Below are 17,168 nucleotides of genomic sequence, written 5' to 3' on the forward strand. Positions count from 1 at the left end.
TTTGTTAGACGTCTCACGCGGGATTCCTGGACGGAATGACGCTTGTTTCTGCTCATGCGTACAGTCGTTTGTTGCTCTCGTTTTCTTTTTCAAATACTTTCAAAAACTTCAAATTGTGAGAAACAGATAAGACGCCAATCTTGTTTCGAAGGCGGCATTTGTAAAACGCCCTTCTTCATTGTTAAGGTGGAATTTCGTAGAAAACGTTACAGTAACAATTTTCTAGAAAATGACTATGCACGGGTTAGCAAGGAAATCCAGAAATCATGGATTTGTTGATACCTGGTTAGAAAATTTGGGGTACTACAGGAAGAACGTGGCCTATGATGAAACCTGTATGTTTAGGACTGTTAGTGAACAAGTAAGTCAAAAAGCTATTTGAATTACAATATATATATAAAGTCTACAGTAAGCTTTATATTGTATAAACATGTTGTTAGACCCTGAGAGATAACATTATTTACATTCTGTAAGGCTCCCACAAAATTTCCTATCCATAGCTTAAGACATAAACTTTAACAAAAGTGAAATATAGCATTTCTCAGCATTGTGTGTAATAATTTTTAGTCAAAACTCTAGTTTACATTAAGACATAGCAACTTGGTCGACAACTTCAGTTATATCGCCACATAGAATGTTGTATCCTTTTCCGACAGCTAATGTTAAGTGTTAATGACTACACTAGGGTTACTATAATTACATTTCTTATTGCTCAAACTTTGGAAAATTTTATCCACCTTTTAATTTTGAACAGCAAATTTACAATAGACCTCTACTATTATTTTACAAACACTTGGATGTAGAAAAAACTTCAAATGCTATATTTTTTACATGTAAGTATGCATTGAAATTTCAAATTTATTAAAAAAAAAAGAAATAAACCTGTTTACAGAAAAATGTTTTTTCAGTTTACAATGACTACCTAGATACCTTGTGTATCCGTATGTACTCTTGAGGCTACATAATATTTAAAACAGCAACAATGTTTTTTTTTTCTTCTCACTTACCCAAAAGTAATAAACTAAAATAAGGAGCCGATTTAAGTGTAAGGCTCATATTCCAGGAAGACATAATTACAGTGTGTATAGGGTGTCATCAGGTTGCTATGCCCTTAAAATAATTTCTAAGAACTTAAATGTTTACATGGCAAAAAATGCTATCATGCCCTTGTGGAGTTACATCTTCATTATGAGATTTGTGTTTTGGGAGGGAACATATGCCTACTATCTCTTTAAGACAGTATTTGTTTTGCAAAAAAAGAGCAATTAGAGCCCTTTGAGGAGTGAGATATTGTGTATGTTGTCAGCATCTTTTTGTGCAAAAAAGAATCTTGACTCTTTAAGAGACTATAACTATGGTTTTCAAAAAGCACAAGAAGGAGGTAGTTTGTTTGGAACTCATCTTACATACACCCGTTGGTGGACCATTCCACATTCAGAACAAGTGAGAACTTGTTTTATTTACATGGTTAAAAAAATTTTCACCTTCCTCTTTGAATAAGAAAACATGAAAACACCCTCTTACATTAGATTTAAAATTACTAAGGCATATTATAAATTAGATGAGATTTTTTAATGATGTTTTGTCCTGATTACCAAATGTGTATGTATTATTTGAAAAAAAATTATTATAACTATTTAATTTCTGATATCTACTAGTCCTAAGTTTTACTGATTTAATAGGGCTTTGTCAAAAACTCTGTTTGGGACAATAAAGCTACTTTTTGAATTTGAAAACCATATTCTTTTCTCGACATATATTCTAGATCTTTTGTTGAGCAGTTTTAAGTTCTTTATTGATCTTATCATAATTGGCAATAAGTTACAAAGTTTTGGGGGTACTTAATTAAGAAACCTGGTGAATTGTTTGATTATTTTTAACAGATAGAACAAGAAAATTATTAGATATCTGTCTTGTGTTGCAGTTGTCTTTTATATATGTATGAACATTTTTGTTCTTATGGCTAAGTGAACATGTTAATTGTATATAAAGCAATGGTATATCATTGATTTTTTTGTTATACAATTTACTAGTAGGATATAGCCTGCTCTCTCTGTAGATTATTTTTAAAATATAATATTGAATTATTTTTAATGGTCTCAAATTAGATTGATATGTTCCACCCAATATTATAAAGCCATACTTAACTGATGATTTATATTATTGTAAGAATAATTTTCTGCTTAAAAAATATCGAAGAATATAGAATTTATGACTGAGTTTTCAAATTTGTCAAATACTTGTCAACAGGTAGATTATTTCTACATTTTTACTTTGGCATTTGTTGTAGTAAAAGGAATAAAAATGGTTTTCGTAACAATGACAATTTATTTAAATCCAGCCATTGTTTTACAACATCCATTCCATTTATTGCCTTCATCCATTAAAATTTATTTGAAAATCAAAAGTATTCCTAAACTTGTTCTTTATTTTGCAGAAAGTGACCATCTATAGAATAATACAATATCATCATAATCTTCTTTTTACTGAAGGAAATTTTGAAACACTTATCAATGTTAAGATCTAAAAAGTTACACTTACACCAATTAGACAAACTATTAATAAAAGTAACTTTGTAAGTTTTTATGCAGGGATGAGTGTGTAAAATGTAGCTATAACATTAGTGGTGTTAATTCAGTTACAGTTTAGAGTTTATGGTTAGTGGAGGCAGTGAGTAATTTTGGCCTGCAAATGCCTATATTTCAATCTTAATAGTCAAAGTCAAAGTCAAAATATACTTTATTTGCTAAGTTTACAAACTTATGCTAAAAGCTTCCTAATCCTAGAATTTATAATACAAGTATTTATTTGGTTATACAGGACAAAAACAGAATACAGAATCGATTTTGATTGTACATAGAAGCATATTTTATATAAACAAAGAAAAAACCAAATAATTTTAAATATTAAAATGAATCGTTAAAATATTCTCCAATGCTGTAGTAAGCCTTTGGTAAGATTAATTTCTTTAGTTCTCTCCTAAACTTTTTAAGGTCTGTAACAGTCCTAATCGAAAAAGGAACATGATTAAATATTTTACGACTAATAAATATAAGAGACTTTCTCGTAAGTGAGGAGGTGGGGATTGGAAGAGATAAGTTGCCCACTTGACGAGTATTATGACTGGTGCTGGATGGTGGACTTACAGACTTATGTATGAGTGTTGCAGTTTCCAATATAAAGAGTGAGAAAACTGTTAAAATTCTTTCAGCTACAAAAAGAGGTCTACAAGAGACTCTCAGACCAACACCACACAGATACCTTAATGCTTTTTTCTGAATAGTAAAAATCATGTTAAGGAGTCCCTTGGAGCACAAACCCCAAAATGGTAACCCATAACGGATATGAGAGTCTATTAAGGCGAAATAAACTGAACGAGCAAACAACCCCTCCAACTCATGCCTGGCAACCCTGACTGCAAAACAACCAGAAGAAAGTTTAGCAGCGAGGCCCAAAACGTGGTTATCAAACCTTAAACTCTCATCAATGAAGAGGCCGAGAAATCGACAATAATCCCCACTATGTAGTGGGCTCTGCTCATCAAACAAAAAACCCTCTACATTACACTTAAAGCCCAGAACAAAAGTCTTATCAACATTGAATACAAGCTGATTGCAGATGCACCACTCTTTAATTTTGTGAAGGTCCTCTACTATGAGAGATCTGACTACTTTTTGATCTTTGTTATGCCACAGAATTGTAGTATCATCGGCAAACTGAACCACTAGTCCATGCAGTGATAGAGAGCTTAAGTCATTAACGTATAATAAAATCAAAATAGGACCCAACACTGACCCTTGAGGTACACCACATTTAATATGTGCTATCCCTGACGAAAATCCAGATGCAACCACCCTCTGTGTGCGGTATAGAATGAATAGATTTTAAAACAGTAATGGTGTTATATTATTCTCTTGTAAGATCCCACCTTGAGTATGCCTCAGTAGTTTGGTCACCATTCTACAATGTCCACATTATGAACATTATTCAGAACAAATTTGTAAAATATTTCAATAATTAATTTGTCATTCAAAGAAATACAACCATTGTTATTAAAAAGCAAAATGTTAAAACTAAATTACTCATTAAGTAGAGGAAAGTTGCCTATTATCAGATACTTTTTTCTTTTAATTAACAAAAAATACCTACATACCACATAAATTAATTGCATGTTAAAAACGGTTAGGATGATAAATGTTCTCACATTATGTGACACGAAATAGCTCTAACTGGCTCTAACTTTCACAAAAGTTAAAAAAAACATAACAGTGCATAAATTATTATTTTGAAATTGGGTTCCTTATATCGGATAGTAGGTGTTCCTAATATGGCATATATCCGACATTCGGAACTTAAACGTTTAAAATAAAAAGCATAGGTATTTGTTTAGATTTTTATTAATATTAAATTGAAAATACGTTCAAAAACTTTATGAAAAACCTTAAAGTTAATCTAAGCACATCTCACAAATAAACCATAGATTTTTGTCAGTTCCTGCACATTCTTCATGGCACCAACGAAAGCATTGATTGCATCTGATCCACTTTTCCCCTGCTCTGTCCTCTGAATAAAAATTATTGCAATACAGACACTCGGCATCTTTGGCATCTCTGTCCATATCATCATCACTGTCTACTAACTGCAATTCAGTATCAGTGTCATCATCACTGGATGAGGTGAGAGGTTCTTTAGCTTTTCCCTTCCCTTTACCATTTTTTTTTGGTTTAGCTTTTGTGCTTCTGTTTTGACCCTTAAGTGCAGTGTTATCGGAGTTTTTAATTTTCTTTTGTTTAAAGTTTCTTCCAGTTCTGATTTGTAAGGCGATCCAGTTATTAACGCAGTAGTGCCACGTCTTCCTCGCTTATTCGTAGATCCGGACGTGTACGAGCAACTAGGCATAGGGCTGATATCTATTGGTTTCACCAATTTTCTGTTTGTAGAAGGAGTGGTCAAGCTATTTATTAAGGGTTTTGTGGGGATAGCATCAGGTGTTTTAATCCTGTCCCTCATAGAAGATAGAGGTATTTCATCTTCGCTTTCTATTTCCTCCGATTCTGGCCTGTTCTCATCAAGTTGTTGGGGTGGTGGCGGGGTTCTTTCACGTTGAAAATTAATAGCAAAATCATCGTCTCGGAATACATGCCTGTTGAGCGCAAACGCATCTGAAAAATTTCCCATTTTCTAAAACCATTTACGGCCACTTCAACGCTTGCAGCACGTAGGTATGCTCTCCCTAGCAGCTCAGCGACCTGATAGTGTTACCACTCTTCCTGGGTTATTTTTGAGCCATGACTCAATCTCTAATGCATAATATGTTTTAAATGGAGACATAAAAGCTACGTCTAGGGGTTGTATCTTATGTGTCGAATGAGGAGGTAGACATAAAAATATGCACATAGTTTTCCCTTGCTAAATCAATTAAAGGGATGTTGCGCGTATGAGAGTAGTGCCCGTCTAATATTAAAACCACTGGATCGCCGTTTGCTGGTTTAACATGCTTTATAAAATGTGTTAACCAAGCTGTAAACAGATCATGCTGAATCCAACCGGAAGGATGACATCTGGCGATCGTTGCTGGCGGTGCTCCCTTTAGAAGTTCAGGCTTCATATTTTTTCTAGGAAATACTAGCATAGGTGGCACATATATTCCGGTAGCGCTCATACAAGTGACTACAGTAACAAGAGCTCCCCTTTCGAATGTCCCCAATTTGCCTTTTACCTCATAAGCTGAGAAACCTTGAATGTTTGTGTTGAACAGTTGTAATGCCTGTTTCATTTACATTAAATAATCTGGCTGGATTCAATTTGATTTCTGCTAAGGCTGGCTCTAACAGATCAAAAAAAGCCGCGCAATTTTCTCGAGTAAACCCTTTTATGCGAGCTGCAGATACACCCTGTGGCTTTCTAAAACTCAGTTCAGGATGTCTCTTTAAAAACCTTTTTTGCCACTTTTTTCCTGCACTTGATTTCGTTATAGAAAAAGGGTGTTGTAGCCCGTTCTGGATAACTAGCTGAAACGCTAGCCTTCTAATATCGGAACCTCTTAGTCCATAAAACCGTTTCTCCATATTTAAACAATATGTAACTAACAGATTTTCAATTTCGTTGCTTAGCGCAGGTCTTCTTCCTAATTTCGTAGCTGTTAATACTTGTATTGGCTTGTCTGATTTTACGTAATCAACAAGGGCACTTCTTGGAACTTTATATACTTTTGACGCTTTTAAATACCCCATTTCTTTGCTTCTAACAGCATTTACCGCAAGCTCCATGGCTCTTGTTTTATTCATCCCATGTTTTACGACCTTTCTCTTGTTTTCCGTTCATCTAGAAAAAAAAGCAAAAAACTAATCAAGGTTAAAAGTAAAAATTAATCAAGGTTAAAAGCATAATAATATGGTATATGAAACTTATTCTCATTTATTATTGAAAAAAAAAAAGAGTAAAACGCAAGTATCTATAACAGAAAATCAGTTGATTCATTTAAAAGCGGCTCCAGAAAACTAATTCCAAATATCGGATACTATACGATATTAGGAAACCAAAATACTATCCGATATTACGGTACATAACCTCACTAAATTTACCGTTTTTTTTACATTTAAAAAATAGTTCACAGAAGCAATTTATACATTAAAAGGTATCATCTGCAATGTACTTAATGATATGGTATGTAACAAACAAATAATTTAACCTACCTTTTCCAGAAATAACGCCAAAAATTATACACTGTTAAAATCTATGCACATCGAAAACCGTTACAGTAGCAAAATGACAATGATAGGATTCTGTAATTCTTGTAGGAAATGATCTGCGTAATAGTTCTCTTGATTACTATGGAAGTTACGAGATGGCGCTGTGCTATTACAGATTTAGAGTAATGTCCGATATTAGGAACCTATGCAGTATTAGGCTACTCTCCTCTATTATATTTTTGTACATACTGAAATTGTATTAGGACTACATTTTTGGACTTCAATGTTGTATCCTGTATATTAATAAATACATAAATAATTTTCTTAATGACCCAGGTAAAGCAAACTTATTAAACTTTCTAGTAGGTATACAAATCTTAAATACATTAATGTTTCAAACCTAAAAAAGTGTCAACTACTTTTAAAGGTATTTAATTTTGCACCTTTAAGTCTATGTTATGTTATTGTAATGAAAAATTATGTTAATATTTAAATTAAAAAAAATGTTTACATCCAAAATGTTCAGATGACTTATGGATTCCGTCCACTTAAAATTAATAAAAATTTATGTAATATAAATCCAGTAATATTGAGTTTTTATTTAGTTTATGCCGACTTAAAGTTTACTACGGCACAGGAATATAATTCTTGGATGTGTGCGAAGATTATTTTAAAAACAAGTAAGTAAGCTGTGAATTAGTATAACCGCTTCTTATGCTTATAGCTTGCTATTTTTTAATGCATTATAAGGAGTCTTGTGTTTAAACCTGTGTTTGCTTGGTTCAAAACGAATTTTAATTCATTTTTTCACATTGAAATGGCATGTTTTGGGCCAGGCACCTCATACAAATGAAATAAATAAAACCATATTTGTTCAGGATTTCTTTTTTGGATTGATTTAGTATCTTTTGAGCTTTCATCTTTTTATATACATCATTACCTGTCTAAATGATTTATTTTGACATGTTGCTTTTCCTGACTAATTTTTTAGTGCATTACCCAATTATTGTAATAGTTTAAAATAGGGAGAGATATTTTTCTAACATGTTTTTTTTTTCAAATTTTTTACTCAGCTGTTTAATAGCCAAGTTTTCCATGAAAAAGTGAGAAAAGAATGCATTGAATATGGAAGAGAGCATTTTGATGAATTCAGGCATTTGGGAAAAACTGAATCTGAATGGAATGACCATTTAAATAATCTAGAGTTGCATATGGCAGTCTGTGGGAATTTGGAAATTCATCTAATTAGTAAGAAATACAAGTAAGCATTTTAACATCTCTTATACAGGGTGTCCGGAAAAAGAAGGCCAATCCGCCGACTACATATAGGGTACACCAAAATAATGCGACTTTCGTTATGCCATTTTTTAATTGGGCGCTCGGTATTCAATATACAGGGCGTCAAAATGAGAAATATAAAATCGTTTTTTTTTAAAATAAGTTGAGTGTTTCATAAGATATTAAATTAAAATTTGGTGTGAGGGGGTTTTTTGAAACGAGAACTTGAAATCCGTTCACGCTTTTGCTATACCTCGCAGAGGGCGCCACCTGCGGTATATTGCATGTGTTAAAAATGCCAAAACTTTTTTGTACCCTTGTATAATAAAGTTCTGGTAAAAAATTATAATTATCCAACCTTTTCTTGTAAAAAAAGTATTCTTAGTAAATGTCGGCCTGAGAATCCGTTTATTAAGCCGGGTACAGACCTAACGCGCCGCGCACGCCACCTGACCGCGACGCGTCTGCGGCGCGCTTTTCTCGGGATTTTTGTTCTGACGGGTCTATCGCGCGCCCACTACGCGACTTTTTATCCGCGAGGGGCGACGGGCCTGCTACGCGCCACCGGGTCGGATATTTTTTTTTCAGTTCTAGCCTCTGCTTTGATTAGTACCTAGTGTTTATTTCGTGACAATGTCAGACGACGAAGAAACTACAGCATTAATAGCAATCGCTAGTGGTTGTATAGTAATTGCAGATACCTTGATGAAACAAAAGCGAAAGTCCCGCTGATGGTGGTGTACTGAATTGTATAAAAAACGTCCCGGTTTAGAACTTATGCAGCATTTAAAGTTTCAACAAATTAGAGGACAATATAAAAATTTCACCCGAATGTCTCCAACAAACTTTGAATTTTTACTACAACAAATAGGACCACAAATCTCTAAAAAAGAAACTCACTTTCGCGAGCCAATATCCGCTCAAGACAGGTGAGCAAATATTTTTTGGCGCAATTTATTATTCATGTGTTTTGAAAATAAAAGTTTTATATGTAATAACTTATTTTAACTACCATACCCAACCCCCAAACCAAATTGATGAGAAAATCATAAAATTTAAAGAGATTTGAGAACAAATGATAAAATCATAAAATTTAAACATTAATTTTGAAACTTTTCCTTTAAAAAATTAATTGTTATGTTTTATGTTATTCTATTAACGATTAAATAATAATTCTTTACGGTAAAGGTAAAGGACTATCAAACAGTACAGGGTGTCCCATTAAGATGATGTTCCTCGGCTGTATCTCAGGCCCCAATAATCGTAGAGCGTTGAAAAAAAAATTAGTATAAAAGTGGCCCAAAAAAAATAGCTGGAAAATATTTTGATGTTCATTGGTCAACCGCTAGAGGGCGTTCTAGCTACTTAAAAACCTTAAAGTCTATTTTTTCCAAAAAACCCTTAATAACTTGCATCCCAAAATATTATCGAAATAATCTACAAAGTATTCCTGACAAAAATGTTTCGACAACAATTTCTGTCAAATGTCAAATAAAGTGGTGGGGAGAGTTTCTATCTTAAATGAGAAAAATGGTAAGAAGTAGGCTTTGGCTGCACCGATTTTTTTAAAACAACTTTTATTTAAAAGCTCTTTTATTGCTTTATTTTTCTACCAAAAAGATATTATTGAAAAATTTTCCTAAAACCCGCTAGGGGGCGTCTACTTCTAACTTATGCTATTCGACTGATTATTTTAAGAAACTCAAATGCAACCATGTATGTTTTTTTACGGTATTAAGAGCGGAGAACAAAGCTTAATAATTTAGTAGAAACCACATTTTGATATCACGTCTCTAACTAAAGCTACAAAAAAAAATTTGTTCATTAGAAAGTGAAAACATCAAATATGGTCGTTAAATTCTATTTACCAGCCGGGTAAAAAAAACTGGTGTCTAAATGAATCTTTGTGTAGAGAAACAATCTTGGTATACCAGCTTTTTAGAAATTCCGGAAGGTGGAGTTTATTTATACACTTCTTTATACAGGAGTTTCAGCGGGAATAAATCTATTCAGTATGGGAAAACTATGCATAAGAACGTGTTAAATTTTTTGACAACGTAGCAACAAATAATACCACATGATGTGCTAAAATAAGTTAAAAGAATAATATTGGAAAAAATACAGCAACATATATTAGTTGTGTTCATAAAGAAACTAAAAATTAAAGTTTATATAAGACTATCGGTTAGCAGTTTATTCGAGTATAAATAAAAAGATAATTAAATTATGCCAATTTTAACAATTTGCATTTGTTTAAAAAACAAGAAGACTGGTGACAACTCTGTGACAGCTGCTTAAAAGTTTTCGGTGGTCCTATAAATTTATTGTTTATTTCGATCAGAGTTTATTCTTTGACTTTAATTTAAAATGCGTCTGTCTTTGCAAGAGTCGGTAAATGTTATCAAAATTTTTTATGAATGTTTTGAAAATGCTACTATAGCTGCAACGCTGTATGCTCAACGTTTTCCTCAAAACCGGCGTCTGAGTAGAGGCATATTTCTTCGTTTGGCCCGTCGTTTTCAGATAACAGGTAGTGTAGTCCATCCAACCTATCGTAGACAAGGTCGTAGGAGAAGGGAGGAAAACATAATAAATTGTTTGGCCTATGTAGAATTTGATCCGCACTTAAGCATCAGAACTATTTCAAGCGATTTAGGCATACTTCGTTCTGTAGTTCACAGAATTTTGCAGGAACATAGGTATAAAACAATTTTTTTAAAATAAGTGCCTAGATACTTCCTTAATTTAATTTTTTTTGCATATAGATTTCATCCATTCCATATAGTACTCCACCAGGCATTAAATCTAGAAGACTATGACAGAATACTAGATTATTGTCATTGGATGGAGAATATGTTGCTCGAAAATCCAAATTTTCTCAACGAAATTTTATGGACAGACGAAGCAACGTTCAATAGTGACGGAGGAGTTAACAAACATAATATGCACTATTGGTCTGAAACTAACCCTCGTTGGATGCGCGAGATTCAGCATCAGGGAAGGTGGAGTGTTAATGTCTGGTGCGGTGTAATAGGATCTCAGGTTATAGGTCCATTTTTATTTGATGAGAGCCTAACTGGAGAACGATATCTTGGATTTTTAAGAAGTGAGCTCGCAGCATTATTAGAAGAGGTGCCTCTGGTTATAAGAGCCAACATGTTTTTACAACATGACGGATGCCCGGCTCATTTCGCGGTACAAGTGCGAACGTTCCTCAATCAGCGGTTTCCTGATCGGTGGATCGTTATAGAAACATTATTAAATTACATTGTATATACTTGCAGATCGCCAGATTTAACCTGCCTTGACTTTTATTTATGGGGTAGAATAAAAGACATTGTATTTTCTTCGATTTCTACCAATAGAGAAAATATGAAACAGCGAATAAGGGCCGCTATTCGGAGTTTACCAGCCGCAGAAATAGAGGCAGCCGTGGAATCAACCCGACGAAGAGTTCAAAATTGTATAGAACAAGACGGACGACAATTCGAACACCTCGGCAGGCATTAGATTAGTGTAGGACTTAAAATAATATTATTTTTTATTCTATTTAAAATAAGCAAGATTTTTTTCTTTTTTCAGTTTAATCGGTACCAAGTGCCAAAACTATCAAAGTATTTTTGTCGTGTTACAATGACGCGTCTACGTTGATAAATATTTAAAACGTTCCTATGCATAGTTTTCCCATAAACACTGATTTATTACCTGATTTATTACCAATGAAACTTCCTGTATAAAGAAGTGTATAAATAAACGCCACCTTCCGGAATTTCTAAAAAGCTGATATACCAAGATTGTTTCTCTACACAAAGATTCATTTAGACACCAGTTTTTTTAACCCGTCTGGTAAATAGAACTTAACGACCATATTTGATGTTTTCACTTTCTAATGAACACATTTTTTTTTGTAACTTTAGTTAGAGACGTGATATCAAAATGCGGTTTTTACTAAATTATTAAGCTTTGTCCTCCGCTCTTAATACCGTAAAAAAACACACATGGTTGCATTTGAGTTTCTTAAAATAATCAGTCGAATAGCATAAGTTCGAAGTAGACGCCCCCTAGCGGGTTTTAGGAAAACTTTTCAATAATATCTTTTTGGTAGAAAAATAAAGCAATAAAAGAGCTTTTAAATAAAAGTTGTTTTAAAAAAATTGGTGCAGCCAAAGCCTACTTCTTACCATTTTTCTCATTTAAGATAGAAACTCTCCCCACCACTTTATTTGACATTTGACAGAAATGGTTGTCAAAACATTTTTGTCAGGAATACTTTGTAGATTATTTCGATAATATTTTGGGATGCAAGTTATTAAGGGTTTTTTGGAAAAAAATAGACTTTAAGGTTTTTAAGTAGCTAGAACGCCCTCTAGCGCTTGACCAATGAACATCAAAATTTTTTCCAGCTTTTTTTTTTGAGCCACTTTTATACTAATTTTTTTTTCAACGCTCTTCGATTATTGGGGCCTGAGATACAGCCAAGGAACATTCTTAATGGGACACCCTGTACAAGCCAATTTAACATTGCTTAAATATTTTTACATTCCGACTCTTAACTCTAAAAAGTTAACATATTATCTGTTATATTAAAGCTGCCACAAACCGTACTAACTTGTTCCAACGCGCCTCCGACGGGCCCCTTTGAGCGCGTCGAAAATATCGACAGAAAATGGTTAACAAAATAAACGTAAATAATTTTTTCTAAATTAATGCTAAATTACTTATTATGATAAAAATCATAAAATATTCACCCTAAATTATTTGTTCAACTTTGAAAAATATTTGGTTTCAACCTGAAATACTCTCCAGCTGCAAACACTTAAATGATCCTCGTTTAAAATCGGAACCACATACACAAAGTCTTTCATACATCCCCAGACTGAAAAATCCAAAGGTGTAAGGTCGGGCGAACGAGGTGACCACGGAACAGGAGCATCTCGACCCCTACCAATCCAGCGATCAGAAAATACTTGATGTAAATAGTTTCTAACATTTATAGCAAAATGAGCCGGAGCACCATTGAGTTGAAACCAAGATTTTGTCTTAAATTTAGAGGCAAATCATCAAGCAAATCGGGCAGTATTTCTTGTAGAAACAACAGAAATTAATCACCAGTCAAATTACCTGGTAAAATGATAGGTCCTAAAAGAAAGTTATCCAAAACACCTGCCCACTTGATGATGTGTCTCATGGCCCTACAATTCTCTTCAGCCAATATGTGTGCGTTATGGATATTTTTTTCATGCCGTTTCTCGTGAACGTGGCCTCGTCAGTAAACAGAATCGCCCTTATAAAATCCACATTTCTATTATTCATTTCATATAACCATATACAAAAAGCAAGTCTTGCCTCGGCATCGTCGGGTAAAAGACCCTGTACTTTTTGAAGATGATTTGAGTAAAGTTGTTGACTCCATAAAATATGATGTGTCTCGGTTTTCCCAATATTTCCGACCCGTTCAGCCAAAACCCTAGTAATTATGTTGGGTGATTCTTCGACAATTATTCTTAAAATTTCTTCCTCTTGCCCTGTTTGCACCGCACGAGTTCCGCTGCAATTACCCTTCCGTCTTTCGCTGAAACTTCCAGTATCCCTTAGGCAGTTAATCAAATTTAAAAATTATTATTTTTTGGGATGAAATCGGTTTCGGAATGTCTGGGTATAGTGTCTAGCGGCTAAACTAGCATTGGAATCACATTTTCCTAGTTAAAAATTGACAGGTATTTACAATAATATTTAAAACTTGCCAAACATCAAAAACATATCCGCCATTTCGGAAAAGGGTACATTTCTTGGTCTATGAGCCATTATGGTTTTATAAGTTGTAAGAAAACACACCAAATACAAATATGTAATTAAAAACCGTAGATTTATTTTAGGAGTAATTGAGAAGCTTGTAAAAAGCGTCAGAAGCGTTTAAATTTCTTACTTTGACAGTACGTAAAAAGTTACTGGATCCGTGAGGTCAGCCAATTTGTTTAGAAAGAAGTATCTAGATTTTAAAATTAGGATATCTAATAAACGGATTCTCAGGCCGACATTTACTAAGAATAATTTTTTTACAAGAAAAAATTGGATAATTAGAATTTTTTACTAGAACTTTATTATACAGGGGTACAAAAAAGTTTTGCTATTTTTAAAACATGCAATATACCGCAGGTGGCGCCCTGTGCAAGGTATAGCAAATCCGTGAACGGATTTCAATTTCTCGTTCTAAAAAACCCCCTCATACCAAATTTTAATTTAATATCTTATGAAACACTCGACTTATTTAAAAAAAAAAAACGATTCTATATTTATCATTTTGACGCCCTGTATATTGAATATCGAGCGCTCATTTAAAAAATGACATAACGAAAGTCGCATTATTTTGGTCCACCCTATATGTCCTTTTTTCGGACACCCTGTATACAGGGTGCCTCCGATTAAGTCGGCACTATTGGTATCTTTGTTAATATTTAAGATACAGGGTCGGTTAAATTAGCAAACTAGTAGGATTTTTTCTGTTGATTAAAATGGTGAGAACAGAAAAAAAATTGAACATCGCGTTTTCGAGAAAATGTGAAAAATGTACTTTTGTTAAATGGAATCCCCTGTATATTTTTACATAAATCTAAAGATAATAATTTTCTTAATAAAAAGTTTATTTACACTAATAGCCTAAACCTAAAAATAACAAAGTTATAGCGATGTTAATAATTTTGTCAGATTTAGGCAAGTTGGCTTTGACATAAATAACATCAAGTAAAACTACTAATTTACAATAAATGAGCAAAAACATCGCCATCTCGTTCAATTCACATTTCTGAGCACACTTAAGCACACGTCTTGTAGCTTTTAAGATTGATCTTCGACCTATTGATCCAATTATTTGCCTAATATGTGTTTGAAGTTCATCAACGGTTCTGTATTTTTTTATACACTTAATTTTTTATGTAACCCCAAAAATAAAAAACTAGAGGGGTTAGGTCTGGTGACCTAGGTGGCAAACAAATCGGGCCACGTGTCGTCAAACAGTCTATTAAGTAATAATCTTACATCATTTAGTTGATGGGGAGGTGCTCCATCCTGTTGAAAATAGATTTGTTGCCGTTAACATTATCCAAATAATCTTCCAGCGCTCCAGATAATATGAGATCAACATAGGTCCTATTACTTGGCTTCCTATTAAGCCGCACCAAACGTTTATACTAAATTGATTTTGAGGATTTCTGGGATCAGTAAGGAAAATATTTTCTTGTGAACAATAGTGTACTTGTGTTGTTGAAAAATTAGCTTCATCGCTCCAAATTATACAGCTTCATATGCATTATGTAACCAGTTGCAAAAAGCAAGTCTTCTTTCGTTATCGCCAGGCAACAATGTTTGTACTGGTCGATACTTATATGGCACAAATTTGTGTTTCTTTAAGACCCGCCAAATTGTTACTAAACTCATACCGTAAGTTCTTGCTAAATCTCTAGTTGAGTTTTCCATATGAGCTTTAAAATATTCCAAAATAGAAATTTCATCATCCTCGCTTACTATAAATTGGTTTTTTTTTCTAGTTCTTTCAAACACGTTTTCGTTACTTCTAAATTTTCTGTAGAGAATTAAAAAGTATCTACGGTTTGGCAAGTTACGAGTCTGGAATCTCTGGCGGTACTTTTCTAGCGCTCTGTCACTATTTTTTCGACATACAAGGTAAGATTCTAACATATCACATTTTAAAATATGCGTAAAAGGCATTTTACTAATTTAGATTTTACAAAAATCACAAACCTTGCTAACATGTAACTGTCAGTATTTCTTTATTTAATAAAATATCTACGGCTACTGTCATTTTATTATTCAAACAATGATTTATTTGTTTTGCTCTCAAAAAGTTCAAGGCCAACTTGCCTAAATTTGACAAAATTGTTAATATCGCTATAACTTTGTTATTTTTAGATTTAGGCTATTAGTGTAAATAAACTTTTTTATTAAGAAAATTATTATCTTTTGATTTATGTAAAAATATACAGGGGATATTATTTAACAAAAGTAAATTTTTCACATTTTCTCGAAAACGCGATGTTCAATTTTTTTTCTGTTTTCACCATTTTAATCAACAGAAAAAATCCTACTAGTTTGCTAATTTAACCGACCCTGTATCTTAAATATTAACAAAGATACCAATAGTGCCGACTTAATCGGAGGCACCTTGTATACTTCACACATTGTTACATATATATATATTTTTTAGAAAAGATGTTTTTGTTTGCCTTCCAAATCAGCAAATTCATGATATTACTTGTCAGCATTATCCCGGGGATCCTATAATGTTATGCTTAGTGGATGGCGACCACTATGACGCCGTTTATAAAAAGGAACATATTGTAAATTTAGGATTCTGTCAATGTAAGCAAAATGAAATTTAAAACCTGTCCTTATTTATCTATGTTTGATATACAGGATAATTCATAATAAAAAAATACTAATTGCTTAATACCTTTATTTTAAAGATCTTTATGAAAGGCTTCTATTCATTATTCCTATTTCAGCAATCATATACAAGATCCTGTATGAAAATGTCTTTGAAATCCCAAACGTAGATCGCATAGTGAAGGCTATGCTTTATGAAAAAACGCCAGTTGTCAACATAACAGAATTAGAAGAGAAAAGGGCCGTCGGAGGAAAAGAATTCACTACAGAAGAATTGGAAAATGCTATCGTCGCTCCCTTTCCATTTAAAGTTGCCAAGGCTTTAGACCCTTTAATTTATAGGAATATTGAGTATGATTCTTGGGGAGATGTTAGGAGAGGTACTTATTTTTTTAAATCGAAAATTAGTAAAGCTTGCGCCATTTAAACCACTAATAAAATCCAGTGCACAATGATCTATAGTAATTAAACTTCAAAGCTTTCTAAGAATGGTCATTTAGTAAAGGGATGGCTTGCCTTCAATTCCTTTTTTATTTCAATTTTTTCAGAATTCAGATTGGGTGATTGGTACTATGGAGATGACAAACTCAAACTTGGTACTCGTTGCATTTTTACAGAGCCAAACACATATGAAAAATTTGACTGCTACATTCAAGAACTGCATAAAGACAAAGATAAATGTGTGGTTTATTTGACAAAATGTGTTGAAAAAAGGGTTGTCCATTACTCAGAATTGTCTCCTGAAGCTAACGCTAAGCCTTGGCCGCTACCCTACAGGTTGTTAAATAATTTAAACAC

At 33.3% G+C, this 17,168-nt stretch overlaps 1 protein-coding gene across 3 annotated transcripts in view; it reads left to right on the top strand.

Annotated features, from left to right (window-relative positions):
- The window catches only part of LOC126737390 (putative bifunctional UDP-N-acetylglucosamine transferase and deubiquitinase ALG13), a 48,153-nt gene continuing 30,985 nt past the window's right edge, over positions 1-17,168 (top strand). The window contains exons 1-7 of one of the 3 annotated variants that reach the window (XM_050442276.1): positions 216-361; positions 6,801-7,028; positions 7,298-7,372; positions 7,766-7,953; positions 16,192-16,346; positions 16,490-16,750; positions 16,919-17,147. In XM_050442276.1, coding sequence (XP_050298233.1) covers positions 7,904-7,953; positions 16,192-16,346; positions 16,490-16,750; positions 16,919-17,147 — 695 coding nt within the window. In that variant the 5' untranslated portion in view covers positions 216-361; positions 6,801-7,028; positions 7,298-7,372; positions 7,766-7,903. Of the gene's footprint in view, positions 362-6,800; positions 7,029-7,297; positions 7,373-7,765; positions 7,954-16,191; positions 16,347-16,489; positions 16,751-16,918; positions 17,148-17,168 lie in introns of all 3 variants that reach the window. The other 2 variants (XM_050442277.1, XM_050442275.1) reach the window with 2 other exon arrangements.

Source organism: Anthonomus grandis, chromosome 6, assembly GCF_022605725.1.
Source record: "Anthonomus grandis grandis chromosome 6, icAntGran1.3, whole genome shotgun sequence".
In the NCBI taxonomy this organism is placed as follows: Eukaryota; Metazoa; Arthropoda; class Insecta; order Coleoptera; family Curculionidae; genus Anthonomus; species Anthonomus grandis.